This window comes from Dysidea avara, chromosome 8, assembly GCF_963678975.1.
Source record: "Dysidea avara chromosome 8, odDysAvar1.4, whole genome shotgun sequence".
Classification (NCBI taxonomy): Eukaryota; Metazoa; Porifera; class Demospongiae; order Dictyoceratida; family Dysideidae; genus Dysidea; species Dysidea avara.
The window spans coordinates 9,492,559-9,507,716 of NC_089279.1; the positions used below are offsets into that span (position 1 = coordinate 9,492,559).

The window sequence follows — 15,158 nt, forward strand, 5'->3', positions numbered from 1 at the left end:
TACAGTAAACTTGGAGATGCCATCAAAGTGAGCTTCACAACTGAAGTGACCACTGTCTATGTTCAGACCATGCTGTGTAACACAAGAGGACAAAGTCATTGGCTACAGAAGGACACATAATTCCTCTACATGTTTAAAGATACCTACACCATTCCATACTCTCAGGTGATCAAGCAAATAATTTGATTATTACCACAATATCCATCTCATTTAATAGTCCACTGTGGCCATTCCATTTTTACTCCACCACATTGCTTACCATTTAGATGTTATGAATAGCTGCTCCATACAAGGGCATCAGAATTGGAGGGGGGGGGCATGGCCCCCACACTATTTTCAAAAGCATGGGTCCCCACTTTTGCAAGTTTTGGGGCCAAGTAGCTCAGGTTGATACACACAACCCACACACAGAAATACCATAGATTATAGACACACCCCATATCTCTGTATGAGAAGCCATACAACCATCACGCAACAGCACTGGCATCACCAGTTCACCGCAACTGTCAAGACATTCACCTCGACATTCACTGTATTAAACACAAAAGCGCCTGTAACTTTATTTCTGTCTAGTCCTTACATGTGTTCCTGGATCCCATGCTGTGTAAGCGGGAAGAGTACCACATCCGTGGAATTATATGATGTGGACTCGAATTGAGGGTGGTAACAGATCTAAGAGGGCAGTCTCACTGTAGTACGTGAGTGTATGGGAGTTGCTGACTACTGAGGATTAAACCAGAAATTATGAAGACTTTGTGAAGTTGATTTATCAAGTAGTGTTAGTGAAGAGAAGCATACAAGGATACTGAAAATGAAAGTGACCAACCATGAACGCAGTGTGGTATTCACATGATCTACACTCAAGTTTGGGAAGCAGACATCCCAGCTTGTAGTTCCTTCGATGTACGATGATTCACTTGCGGATAACAACTGTTAATTTGTAATCCTTGTAGTGTGAAGTACGTAAAGCATAAGGAGAAAACCTTCAAGTGACCATGATTTCTCACGTGATATATGCATGCATCAAGCAGGTGTAGAGGAGTATAGCAGCCATTAGCAGGTTAGGGAGTGAAAGAGATATAGTTGTTCAGTATGGGTGTAGCTAGTGATAACACACTTCACAACACCTTTAAATAAATGCACGTATGAACTGGCTATAGGAGCCCTAACAATGGGACCCTGTGTATCTGTTGATCAGTTTGTGGCTAGCTTTGGCCCTCCACTCTGAAAATCATTCGTACGCCTTTGGCTCCATAGCTTGTAGAGTGAAACCTGTGTATTAAGGACACCTTGGGACTGACCAAAACTGTCCTGATTATCAAGGCGTTGGTCAGTTTACATGCCAAGGGACCATTACCAAGTGTCCAGATTATGCAGGTGTTCTCATGTGATCAAGTGTCCTGATTAACAGGTTCCATCGTAATCAATAAGCTCCGTAGCATAGAAAATGTGACCCTATTTTGGAAAACCATACATTTGGGCACATGCAAAAGTTGTGGAAATGCTCAATTGAAAATTTCAGTGATTTTTTTAAAATTAACTTTTTTGCATATTCTGATAAAGCAACTATTAAGCCTTCTTGCTGTGAAATTTCACACCCACAGCTTCTTTATTCTAGGAGATATACTGAATTATACCAGGCCATGTAGTAGTTTCACAATGCGTGGGACAGCAATAGCTTACAAATTGGGTGATTTGTTCATTCCCAAAACCAAACATTTTCTTGTCTTTAGACAATTATACAAGTGATTTAATTGAGGAAAAGCACAAAGAACACATGATTAAACTCTCAAGGATCTCTTTTCATTCATTTTAGATTGTGAGAAAGGAGATCTTTGTCAACAAAGTGATTTGTCATCAATTTGTCACACTTGATCACTATACTCTTCTATAAATTGATAGTGAAAAGTTAGTTTGTTATGTATTAGATAGTAAATTAGTCATATCTTTGGAATGCTTCAATGTATCAACACAAAATTTTCACACAAAGTAGATAACCACTCAGTGCTTCATTGTAGCTATAAAAAAGAAAATTGGACTATGTGCCCAAATGTATGGTTTTCCAAAATAGGGTCACAAATGGTGCGGCCACAGGAAACTATTGTTACACTACACACTTACCAGAGTCAGTAATACTGATGACTTTAGTGACTCCAGTACACTGGATATCTATAGTGAACAACAAAACTTTATACCACAATCAATACCTCCCTCATCAGTGTAGTGGACTTGGTCCACCTGGTACTTCTTCTTAAAGTGTTCTGGAGGATGAATGGTTCCCATCCAGACTGCATATTCTGGTGGCAGAGGAGGAACAAACAAAATTGATTTTCCTGTGTCTACTTCAACAGCTCTAAAACAGTCTGCCTCTTACACACGCAAAATTAATGTCCAATGGAAATTAAGGCTGAAACAATATTATAATGAATATTATTTTTTTATTCATTTGTTAAGAAACATTCATATTCAAAACTCAGTCGAGTAGACATTTTACCTTACTACACTACACACACACACACACACTATACTACAAAGCAAAGCCTCCGGCAGCCAAACATAGCTATTGCCGCCCAGTGAACCAGTACTGGGATGCCTGTGCACCACTCAGGCACTTGAGCCTTGTGCAGGCAAATCCTCCTTGCACAGGGCTAGTAACTCGCAGGAGGACTGTACAGGTCTCATGGAGAGAGGTCCCGAACCTAAAGTTCCACAATGACCCCAACATCACTAAGCAAGACAAGGACAGTCGGGCATTTGCTTCTCCAGTTTACACCAGGTACCCATTGATGTTACAGCTGGGTGGGCTGCTTCCCCAGTTCACACCAGGTCCCCATTTAAACAGCTGGGTAGACTGGAGCAATGTGAGTAAAGTTTCTTACTCAAGGAAACAACAACACCAACGTGGCTCAACTGGGAATCAAACCTGGGACCTTTCAATTACCAGGCTGATGCCCTAACCACACACACACACACTATATTTGTTAGCAAAATAATTCTGGGCAGGATTAGCTAACATGCTTCCATGGGCCAATGGCTATAGTATGCTGGAAAATACAATATCACCTTACTAATTCCATAAAATAAATCCTTGGCTCAATTGAGGACACAACCTACCCTTGTAGTTTTAAACCCAGCTGGGTAGAACGTTCTGTACCCTGAGGTGTATATTTAACTCAACATTACTACCACACCTTTCTCCTTAGGATACCCACCCACATCACGTATAGCATACACATCACAACCAATAAGATGTCCATACTGTGTGGGAAGCACACAACAAGTTGATCTACAAGTAGCAGGTACACTAGTAATAAAAACGATGGCTCCATTTCACCTTCATGATCTTCTCAATGTCTCCATGAAGCAGACCATGCTCCTTCTTCCTCCTCCTATGGTGTGCGCTGGACATGTGGGAAAATGAGTGACTGCAAGAGGAGCAGACTGCATGGGTGCATCAGTTGGGTGGTCAGCAAGTCATTTGCTGCTATAATAGCAAGTTGTCTGAGTTCCTTGATGAGTGTTCTATTAGAGTAGTTGACTGTTGCGTATATTTAATAGCGTATTTCAATTTTTTAGTGGTTTTATCCCTGAAACAATTATAATCTTGATGATTTCTAGAAGAGATTTTATTATTTTTTGATACCATCAAATGAGATGAAGTGTTACGTACATTACATACAATTCCTCTGTAACAAAGACCAAAGTCAAAGTAGGCATGGCAAGGATGGATACAAAACAAACAAACAAAAAACAATTAAATTAATTAGTCCAAGTCATCTTCTCTTCTTGCTCTCTTTGTCTTTTCATTGTTTAACTGTAGCTATCATCCCATGCATCCCCCATAAATCTGCCCTTGATATTATTTGCATGAGACAATTAACCTCCATGCAGGTAACTAGACTAGCAACTGAGCCAAAACTGTATTTTTGTGATCCACTTTGTAGCTCTGTGCTGCACTGACTATCAGCACTGCTGAAAAAACCTCTAAAGTACATGTGCATAGCAGAGCTCTTAAATTGACAACAGAAAACTTGGTTATAACTAATGAGGGCTCCAAGGACTACATGTATGACAGGAAAATTTGATGAAGAAAAAGTTGACAAATCCACACTTCATTAGCTTGGATGGAACTCAAGACTTGCCATCAGGGGCTTGATTATATCCTCCTCTATATCCTGCATGTACATACTCTAACCAATGCAGTTAGAAATTTGAGCTGAAATGGCTCAACATTAATTATCAATAACGTACTGAGTATTGAAGGTAAAACTATAATGACACAAAATCTGTCTTAATCTGAATGTTAGGTGAAAGTGCTGTACTTGGATTCATAATTAAAATCTGATTGATTGTAGCATTTTCAGTGATTGATTAGTATCAAACAGCTAGTTTCTAGCACACCAAATCTAGAACTATATATCACTTGGTCGAATAAAATCACTGGCATTTATATACAACAAACATCACTACCAGAACTTGGTAAATCATCAGAATTAGCAATACCATCATCAGTTAGCTATATTGGTGTAACCAGGGTCATTGACAAATGGAATGTTGCAGCAGCTAGTGGGCTACTGACCAGTTAATGTACCAAGTAGCTATCGTTTCAAGTCACCATTCTACCCTGATGAGTCTTGTGAAGACAACTGCAACAAGAATTCAGGAAGTAGGGATATGACTGGATTTCTGATGGTCCCAGCAAGGCACGTTTATTGTGGGATGGCTTATACTGGATCATCTTGTCAGGACATCTTGACAAGTCAGGATACTATCACATTAAAAACAACCATTGGACATATTGTGACATGACAGCCATTGCAGCTAGTGCTGGCATAGATGGAAGATGGAGAAGGATAGCCAACATTGATATCAGCACAGGAGGTAATTATCCCAGTGGATGGCATAGAGGCAATTACTCTGGTGTTAATTTTTGTCTGATGGTCAGTGATGATGATAACACTTGTTCTTCAGTCAATTTCTCCACAAATGGAACAAGTTACCAGAGGGTATACATATGTGGTAAAACAAGAGGATATTAGAAGGGATACATAAATACATTTCATAGAAATCAAAGTGCAAATCAACCAATTGATGGCTACTATGCTGCTGGCCTATCATTACATATGCATTGTAGATAGCCCTTGTCAACACATATATGGATGTACACTACTGGGGTATTTGATAACAACACACATAGTACCGATTGTCCATGTGCTGAATGTGGAGGATTAGCTCCTCCCCCATTTGTGGGAACTATTGGGTGGAACTACATTAACCGATAACTGAAACTTTACATTCAGTAAACAAGATGAGATAATCTGCGTATTTAACATAGAGTTCACCTACATATTATAGTGTTTTTGAAGCAATGCAATTATTTCTAAATATATTTAGCACTTGCTGTTGTAACCACTAATAATTGTACTCATGCATGTTTACTAGGTAACTGAATTTGTACTTGTGTGAGTGTTCTTACTGTTCTATTGGTTATTCTTCTTCACTGGGTGCAAACTGCATGTCATAGCTACATGAGTAGGCCTACGTCAAATATGTCAGCATAATAAAAAGCATGTATATGGCTGGAGTGCTATGCCAGCATAATACTAGTATATTAGGTGGATATTTCAAACTATGGAGCTTATGTAATTCCATGAAAATAGATTGATACTCCCTAATAGAGCAGTCACTTTGTAGTGAATTACTCTAATAGAGCATTCACTGATCAGGATGCTCCAAGATTATTGTAAGAAATGTTGCTAACCAAAGAGCATAATGCAAGCATAATGGGAACAATGAAGAGCATAATATGTGAAAATTTTGGGAATTTCCTGAAACCATATTGGGAAATTTTTGAGCATATTTGTCTCAGGCCTATACATGAATGTATTTCAGTAGCACTTCATAATAACACTAGGAAATTCATGCATTTTTAGCTGAGTTTCCAGTAGGATGGTGGTGAAAATGAGACAGTGAAAAAAATGTGCAGTGAAATGCACACAATAATTATGTAGGTAAATCAATGTCTTAATAATTATTATGATGGTTACCACATTGACTATATCAGGAACCCATAAGGGGAGCATGAAGGTCATAATGGTTCGACCATTCTCTAAGTTTCCACTTCCTTATGCCAGCAATATGATTATCACCTGTCAATAATTTTCAGATTACAACCACGTAATATACTCACCATTACCATCAGTAGATAACAGTCAATCCAAATCCCATATCCATGTCCACAGCCTGACTGCTGTGTATGCATAGAGGTTTTAGCAATGGTGTGTAATTGGCCAGGCTGTCCTGCAAGCATCTGCATACAGAATCCTGTGCAGGAGGGATATTCAGAGTTGGGGAAAACCCCAACACCGATTACACTGATAACACAAGGTATTAGCCAATATAGTGGTACTCTTAGGTTTCAAGTGGAGGGAAGCTAGATGGTAGGGGGAAACTTTGGGAAATAGGGTGGTTGCATGGTCGGAAAGTTGTTTCACTTCTGGGCCAACTATGCACTGTGTTTGCACCTGCGCAGCAACTATAGTTGCCGTATATTGTAATGTTTCCCTGTGTTATGTTCATTGTACTGATTAGCGGCAGGAACCCCACCCTGAACTGTTTATCCCAAACCGTCCTTGTTATTAACTACATTCAGTGATTTGGTATGTAATCAATTGGCAAGAAGTATCTGAAATGTCTGAAACGTTAATTGGTTAATTTATCATTAAGGGGTCATGAGTATGAGTAGCAGGCAAAATTAATCAGTGGCCAGGTAGTTTGATTTCATCAATGGTTAGAACACAGACCAGATGTTTGACACTCCTTTGTGCCTAGCAGCACTTATAATTATCAGCTCTTGACTCTACATTTAACTAAATGCACATCATTTGCTAAAAGATTTTTAAATCAGTGACATAGTTCATCATCTTGGTCAAAATTGACTGGCAATGCCTGTTGTGGTGTACTGTTAATTTTGTTGTTAATTTTGTTGTTACTTTACCTCAGTAAGTTAAACCTGCAACTTCAGTTTCATCACTTATTCTTGACAGTTTGTCCACATAGCTAATCAGTGCATGTGTGCAAATAGCTGCATAAGAATTAAGTTACAGTATAAATATTGTTACGATATTGCCATACAATATTGCTATGGCAAAAACAGAGGCTCAAAATTAGTTATCTACAGCTTGATAAGATTCCTGTTACCTTAATTTGTCATTTCTTTTGATATTTATGGAATCTAGCATCATACAGTGTAGTTACACAAAATAAGATATTAATTATATAGATATATAGTTGCATAACCATGTGCAGTTCTAGGGGGCTTATATGTAGCTGCATGTGTGCAGCTTTTATACAGTCTACTTCTTGACTAAGATACAATCTTGAGATAACTATTTCTCAAAAACTTTCTGATAGTCCATTATTGATTAGAAATTATTTCTACTGCAATCCAATCTATGTTATAGTGATTTTTCCTTTTGTTACAATACATGCATTTTGCAATTGGATAAAATCTAGGAATTGATCCAGAGCAATGGATGGGGTGGTTATAGCCACCTACCAGGCATGGCTTTACAACTACTTTATTCTAAATGTTAATACGTACAAATAACACTCTTTCGTTTAGCCATAATAATTATAGCAATTACTTACATATTTTAAACTAATCGTAAATCCCTGCATTTCCAATTTGAACATTATCATCTATATATACACAGTAGCTAGTAGCACTATTACACATTAATGAGATAATGAGCATGTATTAGCTACCACTATGCCGGCAGAGGAGTTCTTGAAGGAAAATATTAGGTCTCCTTTATATAGGGCCAGCAGCTGGGTCAATTTACTTTCATGTACCATGCGTCATTCTTTTGGTAGCCACTATAACTGCCAGCAAATCAATTCAGGACCATGTGGCATAATGTGACACATGATGTAAAAAAAATATGTAAGAATGACAAGTCCTCAGTCACATGGCACACGCAACTACATAAGGCCAAAGCCAAGTAGGCATGGCAAGGAAAAAATAATACAAAACAAACAAACAAAAAACACAACTACAATAAAATATTCTCTGAGAATAGCTGATGGCAATGGCTGCTGCTTTGTCCTTGGTTCATATTCTAGCACTAATGCCGGCACTCTCCCTAAGATAATGGCGATCTATGTAATCTCCATGGGTGTGTGTATACTCACAGGCCAAAAAGCCCTGGCAACCGATCAAATTTAGCAATTATCTCGCAGTGCTGGATTTTGGTTTTTGTGTTTACGATTATATACATGCAGCAGTAAGGTCAGCATAGGAATCAAAAGACAGTAGCTATACAGTTTTGTGAGTCATAATTATGTCATGTTCTAACCTCCCCGTTCACTGTTGTGACGCATCGACTAAGCACTTAGTAGTCTCACGTAGCCAGTTTTTTTTCTCTTTGTCATTACCCAATGGAAAAGGTGGTCTGCCAGTGGCGAAACTAAGTACTTTTAACAATGCAAAATTAATGTGGGGCGTGCGCTGCCCTCGAATCATCATAATCCGCCCTCGATCGAATTCATTCGCCCCTCAAAGGTCGATCATGTCTGCACTAAAGAAACTGCCCGAATATGATTGGGATGAGATCAGGAAACATAACAACAAGTCGTCTTCATGGATAGTAATACAAGATTGCGTCTATGATGTGACCAGTTTCCAAGAAGAGGTGAGCACCTCGTGGCTCCGAAAAGATCACCTTGTTATAACATGTTTCCCTAACAGCATCCTGGTGGTGAAGAAGTTTTACTGGAACAAGCTGGTGAGTTTGGTAAAAAGTCAAGTGCACTGGACCACGAGGTTGTTTTGTAATAGGAGAAGATGCAAGCGCCGCTTTTGAGGACATCGGACACTCGCAGGAAGCCAGGGAACTAACTGACCAGTACAGAATCGGTGTAGTTGCTGGTGGAAACCCCAAAGTCCTTAAGGACGTTCGAAGGTAAAATCTCCTGTGGATTCCAGTAAAGGGTGTGTCTATTTTTATTACCGTACGTATAGCCGGAAACTTTGGCGAATTTTCCACGATAGGATTTTGGCGAGAAAAAAGTTTGGCGAATTTCGCACAGCTAATACAGATTTGTATTGGACAAACAATTTGGCGGATTTTAGTTTGGCGAAACACCACTCAATCGCCAAATTCGCCAAACTTTCCTCCCGCCATGTTTTCCGGCTATACGGTATTTATTTATATGTACAAAATTCAGAATTAAGTATGACATACACATAAACATTAAAGTTAATTAAACAAGTGACTTTTCTGAAGTGTTTTGAAATTGATAGTCTGCTGAATTTCCAATTTCTTTAGGGAGGGAGTTCCAAAGTCTGATGGCAGACAGAAAGAAGGAGTATAGATATGTGTTTGTTCTAGCTGCCAGCTGAATATATCTCTTTGTGACCCCAGGTGGTTGTAGATGACTGGATAATTTTTACTGACCACAAGGGGGTGGCACTCCAATATATCCTGTACTCTGATCTTCGTCCTCAGTCAAAACGAAAGTCAAGCAAGAAATTTGCAGTAGGTCAAAAGACAAGTTCGTTTGTAAAGTGCATACCACAATTGATACTTTTAGAATTAGAACATATATAACCGTAATTTTTACAAAAATTTACAAAACTTCGATCAAAAGTCAAGCACGGATATTAGCATAAGTCAAGGGTCAAAGCTTATTTTTTAAGTTTGGCCACTTTTACCAAGGACAAAGATCGGAGTACAGGGTATATTGGAATGCCACCCTCTTGTGACCTGGCCATGCCTTTACTAAGCCGGTCAAGAAGATTATGCATAGAGGGTAAACAGAGGACAATCATAGTCCCATTTGACGTATTGCCAAGTGTGGCACAGCCAAAAATGTTACCCGCTGAGCGAAAACCATTCTGTTGTTGAGATACTTAATTGTCATTGAAATATGTAGCTACATTGGGTAAAAAATGCATGCTACATAAACAATTTTATGCATGTTTTAATCGCTTTGGTAAACAGTGAAGAAAGACTTGAGTTAAAATATCTAATATAAACTAGATAAACAAAAAATTGAAATTTTAAGAGGGAGAATAGGGATTGCTGAAAAAAGCCATGAAACAAGAAGGGATAGCTGGGATGGTAATGTAAACCACAAATCCCTATTTTGACTCTCTGTCATAAATCTTTAGTTACATGTTCTGTCATTTTGAAATGAGTCAAAATAGGGATTTGTGGTTTACATTACCATCCTAGCAATCTCTTCTTGTTTCATGGCTTTTTTCAGCGATCCCTATTCTCCCTCTTAAAATTTAAATTTTTTTTATTCATCTAGTTTATGTACTTTTTATTAATCCAGTGATGGATTATGGATTTCTTTGATTGATAATGAAGAATGTTGTGAATAGTGTAATGTTGCATTCTGCATACTAGCGCCATCAACATTTCAATACACACATGAAACTGATCAAATTGTAATGTGCATACAGACTGAGAGTCTCCAAATATGAGCTACAACTTACATTACTGGTGCCTTTAATAGCTGTCAAATTCAGTGCAAGGATTGTTGTTATACACTTGACTGCAATATTAGAACATTTACGTGACTGCTCTATTAGAGTATTTAATCTGGGTAACCTGCCCACATACAATAATCACGGAGCAAAAAAAAAACCACAAAGTCATCAGCACAGATTAAGCTTCCTGGCCTATACTGAGTTTAATAAAGACAGATTCTATTAGCCACAAGCAGTGCACACCAAAAAAACCTAACTCTGAGTGTGATCTTGTATGGTTTCTCATACGTAATGACGTTTTGGCAAGAAGAAACGGCCCAGTTTGGGCTGTTTGAAATTGAAAATAGATCATGGACATGCACAATGATCCATTCAGTAAGCCTTGCTACTTTTTATCCCAGGGTTCCCCTTGAAAGAATAATTATTTATGAATAATAATATGAACAAATTTCAGTTTTGTCTGAAATACACATACTGTTTCCTTTTCACTTGATACTTACTAGTGGACCTATACTCATAGCAAAGAACCACCAAAGCGTTGTTTTTAGTTGAAGGATGCTTTTCAAGGTGGTTTTTAGGTGTGCGTTCTATTAGAGTTTTTGCAAAAAGCATCCTATTATGAACCCACTATCATGGTTCATGATACCAATGGATTCTCCTCTTCATTAGAGAGTACAAATAGCTTTGTTTCATTTCTGTACCATGAAGCAAACATGTATTACGTGTGTTTGGTTACATTGTGGTAAAATGTAACTTTATCGCTGCCATTTCTAAGCTTGACCAACCTTCTTGCTTAATAGAATGGGTGTATTTATACCAACAACTATACCTTGATGAATGCCCCAGTTCATGGTTATAGAATGGCACAAGCCGCCCATTGCACTCAAGACTTATGATTGATTGAACAAGTGCCTGTGATTTTTTCCCATATTGGCACTGTACAAATCAATTGTTTTGGTCTTCTTGTTGTTTCTCCTAAAGCACTTACCAGATTAGGCTGAAACTTTAACAGCCCATTGGTTTTTCCCTCAAAATATCATAAATAAAGTTCGAGGAAAATGCAAGCAAGTTGGGTTTTTGATCAGCAGATCATGAAATTGTCGCATCACACTTGTATGCATTAATTTTTGTTTCTTAGCTATGAAAGCCACACAAAGTGTTGGGTGACTATAAAAGGGCTCTGGGAGCCGAATTTTAGATATCAGTTCATGCATTAGAATACTTCATATCAATACTGAGGTGTCAGGGTTGAATGGGTTGAACTTTTCTATGAGTTGTTTGATAGATGATGCTTGACCCACCTCCTGTGTGAAGTGGTAACGTCTTGTTAGTGTAGGGAACCATTAGTAATGCAGTACCCACACTGCTATAATATATGTTGCATGCCATCAATATGTGAATTTATGGATGCTGGCTACTACGTATAAAGCAAAACATGCCTTCTTATGATAAAAAATGACATACAGTAAAATTAATAATACAGTCCTGAGGCATAAGGTACTCCTTTATGTCATAAAGTGAACACTACTACTACTACTACCAGCACTATAGGATTTTGGAAAAATAATTTTACATAATGTTTCCTTTGATGTCTTAGGTTACTAAATCCAATAGAAACCTGTGGTGGGGTTACTAAATAGTTAGTAACCTGTGGTCTTTGCCAGTGTGTTTTACTACATTCATCAAATAAAAATTGGCAAAGCCAAAAACAAAATGTCCTTACTGTTAACTTAATTTCTGGACAAGACAAGCTTCATTAGCAATCAGGTATTGGCATTCAAAATACCAATGTCACGGTGTAGCGCTGACACAATAAACTTGAAGGATAAACTTCCAATGATGCTAGCGCCCACAGTTTGCTTCTTATTAGCTTATTTTTTGGACAAGACAAGCGTCAATGTAGCCGGGCATAGTAAATACTTGATACTGGCACTATTGTCATGAAATATTGATGAGTGTCATGTCAGTACTGACACAATCAGCTCAAATTAAGGATAAATTCCAATGTTAGCAGCCTAGCACACACCATTTGCCACTTTCTCTCACTCTTTCTTTACCTACTTCATTCAGGAAAATTTTCTGGAACAAGCTGACATCAGTTTCTACACTATTTAGAGCCCCTCAGACAATGTGGGCTTAGTTTCCCACAATTAATCACCTTGGCCTGCAGCCTCAGTAATTAAGTGGATAGTCTTTCCCACATCAGTGTATGAGTCCTATTAAAGATTATTTTGAAACTGAGCTTCTAATTTAATTACAATTTTTTTCCATTTTTCAAATTTTGTGTTGACAATTGAACTGTATTTATAATGTATAAATTATTTGGTTTTATTGTATACAGCTTTTCAGTTTTGCTATCAGTGAAACGCAAGGTGGCTGCTGATCAAGTAACCAGAAAGATGCCAGTATACCTCAGTTGTCCTGTTTGCCATGGATTATATAAGAAGCCGAAGTATCTCCCCAAATGTTTCCACTCATACTGTGAAGAGTGTCTTGTGAAGTTGCAAGAAGGGTCTGATTTGACCTGCATAGTGTGTGAGGAAACATGTAAAGTTCCACCAGAAGGAGTAAAAGATTTTCCAAGTCATTCCTTCCTTACCCGCCTTGCTGATGAGATGGCAATTAAGCAAAAAATAGAACAAAACAAAAGTATACTCTGTGATGCTTGCATCAAAGGAGAATTAGCAACATCATTTTGCTTCGACTGCTCTGATTTCCAGTTTCACTGCAAAGAATGTTTTGAGCGTCACAAATACAGCACAGAAAAGCAAGGTCACCGCATTATACAACTAGCAGAAATACGATCTGAGAAAAAAGATGTCACGTTAAAACAGAAATCTATGCAGTGCCAATATCATGAATTGGATCTGATGTTCTACTGTGAAACATGTGATGAGTTGGCTTGTAGTTACTGTACTGGAAAGAAACATGCTGGACATGAACATGAATCTGTGAAGATGATGGCTAAAAAGCACCGATCTAAAATTGATGATGTTACGAAACCAATGGACAACTTCATTGTTAAGTTGACCAAAGCTCAGCAAAACATTTCCTCCACCAGAGAAAAAATTCAGTCACAAGCCACTGAACTTGAACAAGAAATAGATACTTACTTTGACCATTTGGAACAAAAATTAAAGCAACAAAGAGCAAATCTAAAGAAAGAATTACATGAAGTATCAACACATAAAGAAAAAGCAGTTTCACTGCAGCTAAAGCAATTGGAAAATATACAAGTACAACTAGAGAATGTAAAGGAACTAGGAGAAGCCGTGAAGAATGGGTCTGACCATGAAGCATTGTTCATGAACAAACAACTAGCTAAAGATGTAGAGAGATTTAGTACTATCTGCACCAAACTAAGTACTGAGCCAGTAGAATTAGCTAATGCAAAATTCAGCAAAGAGTATGAGGAGTCTTTTCCATTCTTTGGCAATCTGTCATATGGTGATAATTCTGTTTTCAATTCTTTAATTGCATACGATGTTCCAGCCTATGGACAGGTTGGTAAGGAAGTGAAGTTCACCATTATAACCAAAGATGACAATCACCATCCTTGCCAAAAAGGAGGTAGCATACAACCAATACCGAGAAAAGGAGATGTTATTACAGCTGAAGTTAAAGACAACCAAAATGGCAACTATACAGCCTCCTTTGTACCCACCCAACCTGGAGAAGTGGAAGTCACAGTAACTATTAATGGGGAGAGTATTAGCATGTGTCCCCTCCGTGTTCAGGTACGTATACCCCAGCACACTATACTAGATAAACCTAGCAAGATAATGATGATGAAAAGATGGGCCAGCCATGGGGTATTGCATTTGGCAGGGATGGTGTGTGGGCAGTAGTAGATCGCACTAACCATTGTGTGTGCATATTTGATAGCCAAAACAAACTAAATAAGAAATTTGGATCTAACGGAAATGGAAATGGCCAGCTGGGTTATCCTTGTGGGTTAGCAATCGATGCCAATAACTACTTGTATGTGGTTGATAATAATAACCACAGGGTACAAAGGTTTGACATCAATGGTAGCTATTTACTACAGTTTGGCAATAAAAGATCAAGTGATGGTCAACTATCTAGTCCAGTAGGTATCACAGTATATAGTGATAGAGTATTTGTTGCTGATAATAGTAATAACCGCATCTCAGTGTTCCAGTGTGATGGTCAGTTTAGTAACACTTTTGGATCAGGTCATTTGAGTAGGCCCTATGATGTAGCAGTCACCAATAACAATCAGGTACTTGTTGCTGACTGTGGTCATCACTGCATCTCCATCTTTACTCTTGATGGTAACTATGTGAACAAGATTGGTACACAAGGTAGTGATAGGGGTCAACTGAACCATCCATTTGGTCTGGCTATTGATTTATATGGCTTTATCCTTGTAACTGAAGGTGGTAACAGTCGTGTATCAATCTTTGACAAAGATGGTGTCTTCATACACTGCTTTGGATCCAGTGGCTCTAGTGTTGGTCAGTTTTCATATCCTCGTGGAATAGCCTGTAGTCCTAATGGTAGTGTTTATGTCTGTGACCAATACAACAAGAGGATCCAGATTTTCTCTGATTATTAACAACAACTTATTCAGTACAGATGTTTATAACATTTTCTTTTTGCTATAGCAGTCTTTTTGTAGTAGAATATACTATACATA

At 38.2% G+C, this 15,158-nt stretch overlaps 3 protein-coding genes across 3 annotated transcripts in view; 2 read left to right on the forward strand and 1 right to left on the reverse strand.

Annotated features, from left to right (window-relative positions):
- The first annotated feature begins 8,550 nt into the window (after positions 1 to 8,550).
- On the forward strand, positions 8,551 to 14,451 carry LOC136264135 (E3 ubiquitin-protein ligase TRIM45-like). Its single transcript, XM_066058833.1, has 4 exons — positions 8,551 to 8,693; positions 8,750 to 8,786; positions 8,840 to 8,963; positions 12,840 to 14,451. Exons 1-4 carry the CDS (start codon positions 8,571 to 8,573, stop codon positions 14,344 to 14,346), a joined length of 1,791 nt encoding a protein of 596 aa, XP_065914905.1. The 5' UTR covers positions 8,551 to 8,570; the 3' UTR covers positions 14,347 to 14,451.
- On the forward strand, positions 14,422 to 15,077 carry LOC136264747 (E3 ubiquitin-protein ligase TRIM71-like). Its single transcript, XM_066059520.1, has 2 exons — positions 14,422 to 14,448; positions 14,547 to 15,077. Exons 1-2 carry the CDS (start codon positions 14,422 to 14,424, stop codon positions 15,075 to 15,077), a joined length of 558 nt encoding a protein of 185 aa, XP_065915592.1.
- LOC136264137 (xaa-Pro dipeptidase-like) overlaps positions 14,522 to 15,158 on the reverse strand; it is a 55,524-nt gene continuing 54,887 nt past the window's right edge. The window contains exon 8 of the mRNA XM_066058844.1: positions 14,522 to 15,031. The gene's annotated coding sequence lies outside the window, so the exon portion shown is untranslated. The remainder of the gene's footprint in view (positions 15,032 to 15,158) is intronic.

Coding starts and splice junctions, on each gene's coding strand:
- LOC136264135 (XM_066058833.1), top strand. CDS start 8,571: ATGTCTGCACTAAAGAAACTGCCCGAATATGATTGGGATGAGATCAGG. Junction 8,694..8,749: donor TGACCAGTTTCCAAGAAGAG/GTGAGCACCTCG, acceptor TTTCCCTAACAG/CATCCTGGTGGTGAAGAAGT. Junction 8,964..12,839: donor GTCCTTAAGGACGTTCGAAG/GTAAAATCTCCT, acceptor TATTGTATACAG/CTTTTCAGTTTTGCTATCAG.
- LOC136264747 (XM_066059520.1), top strand. CDS start 14,422: ATGGAAATGGCCAGCTGGGTTATCCTT. Junction 14,449..14,546: donor TGGCCAGCTGGGTTATCCTT/GTGGGTTAGCAA, acceptor TATTTACTACAG/TTTGGCAATAAAAGATCAAG.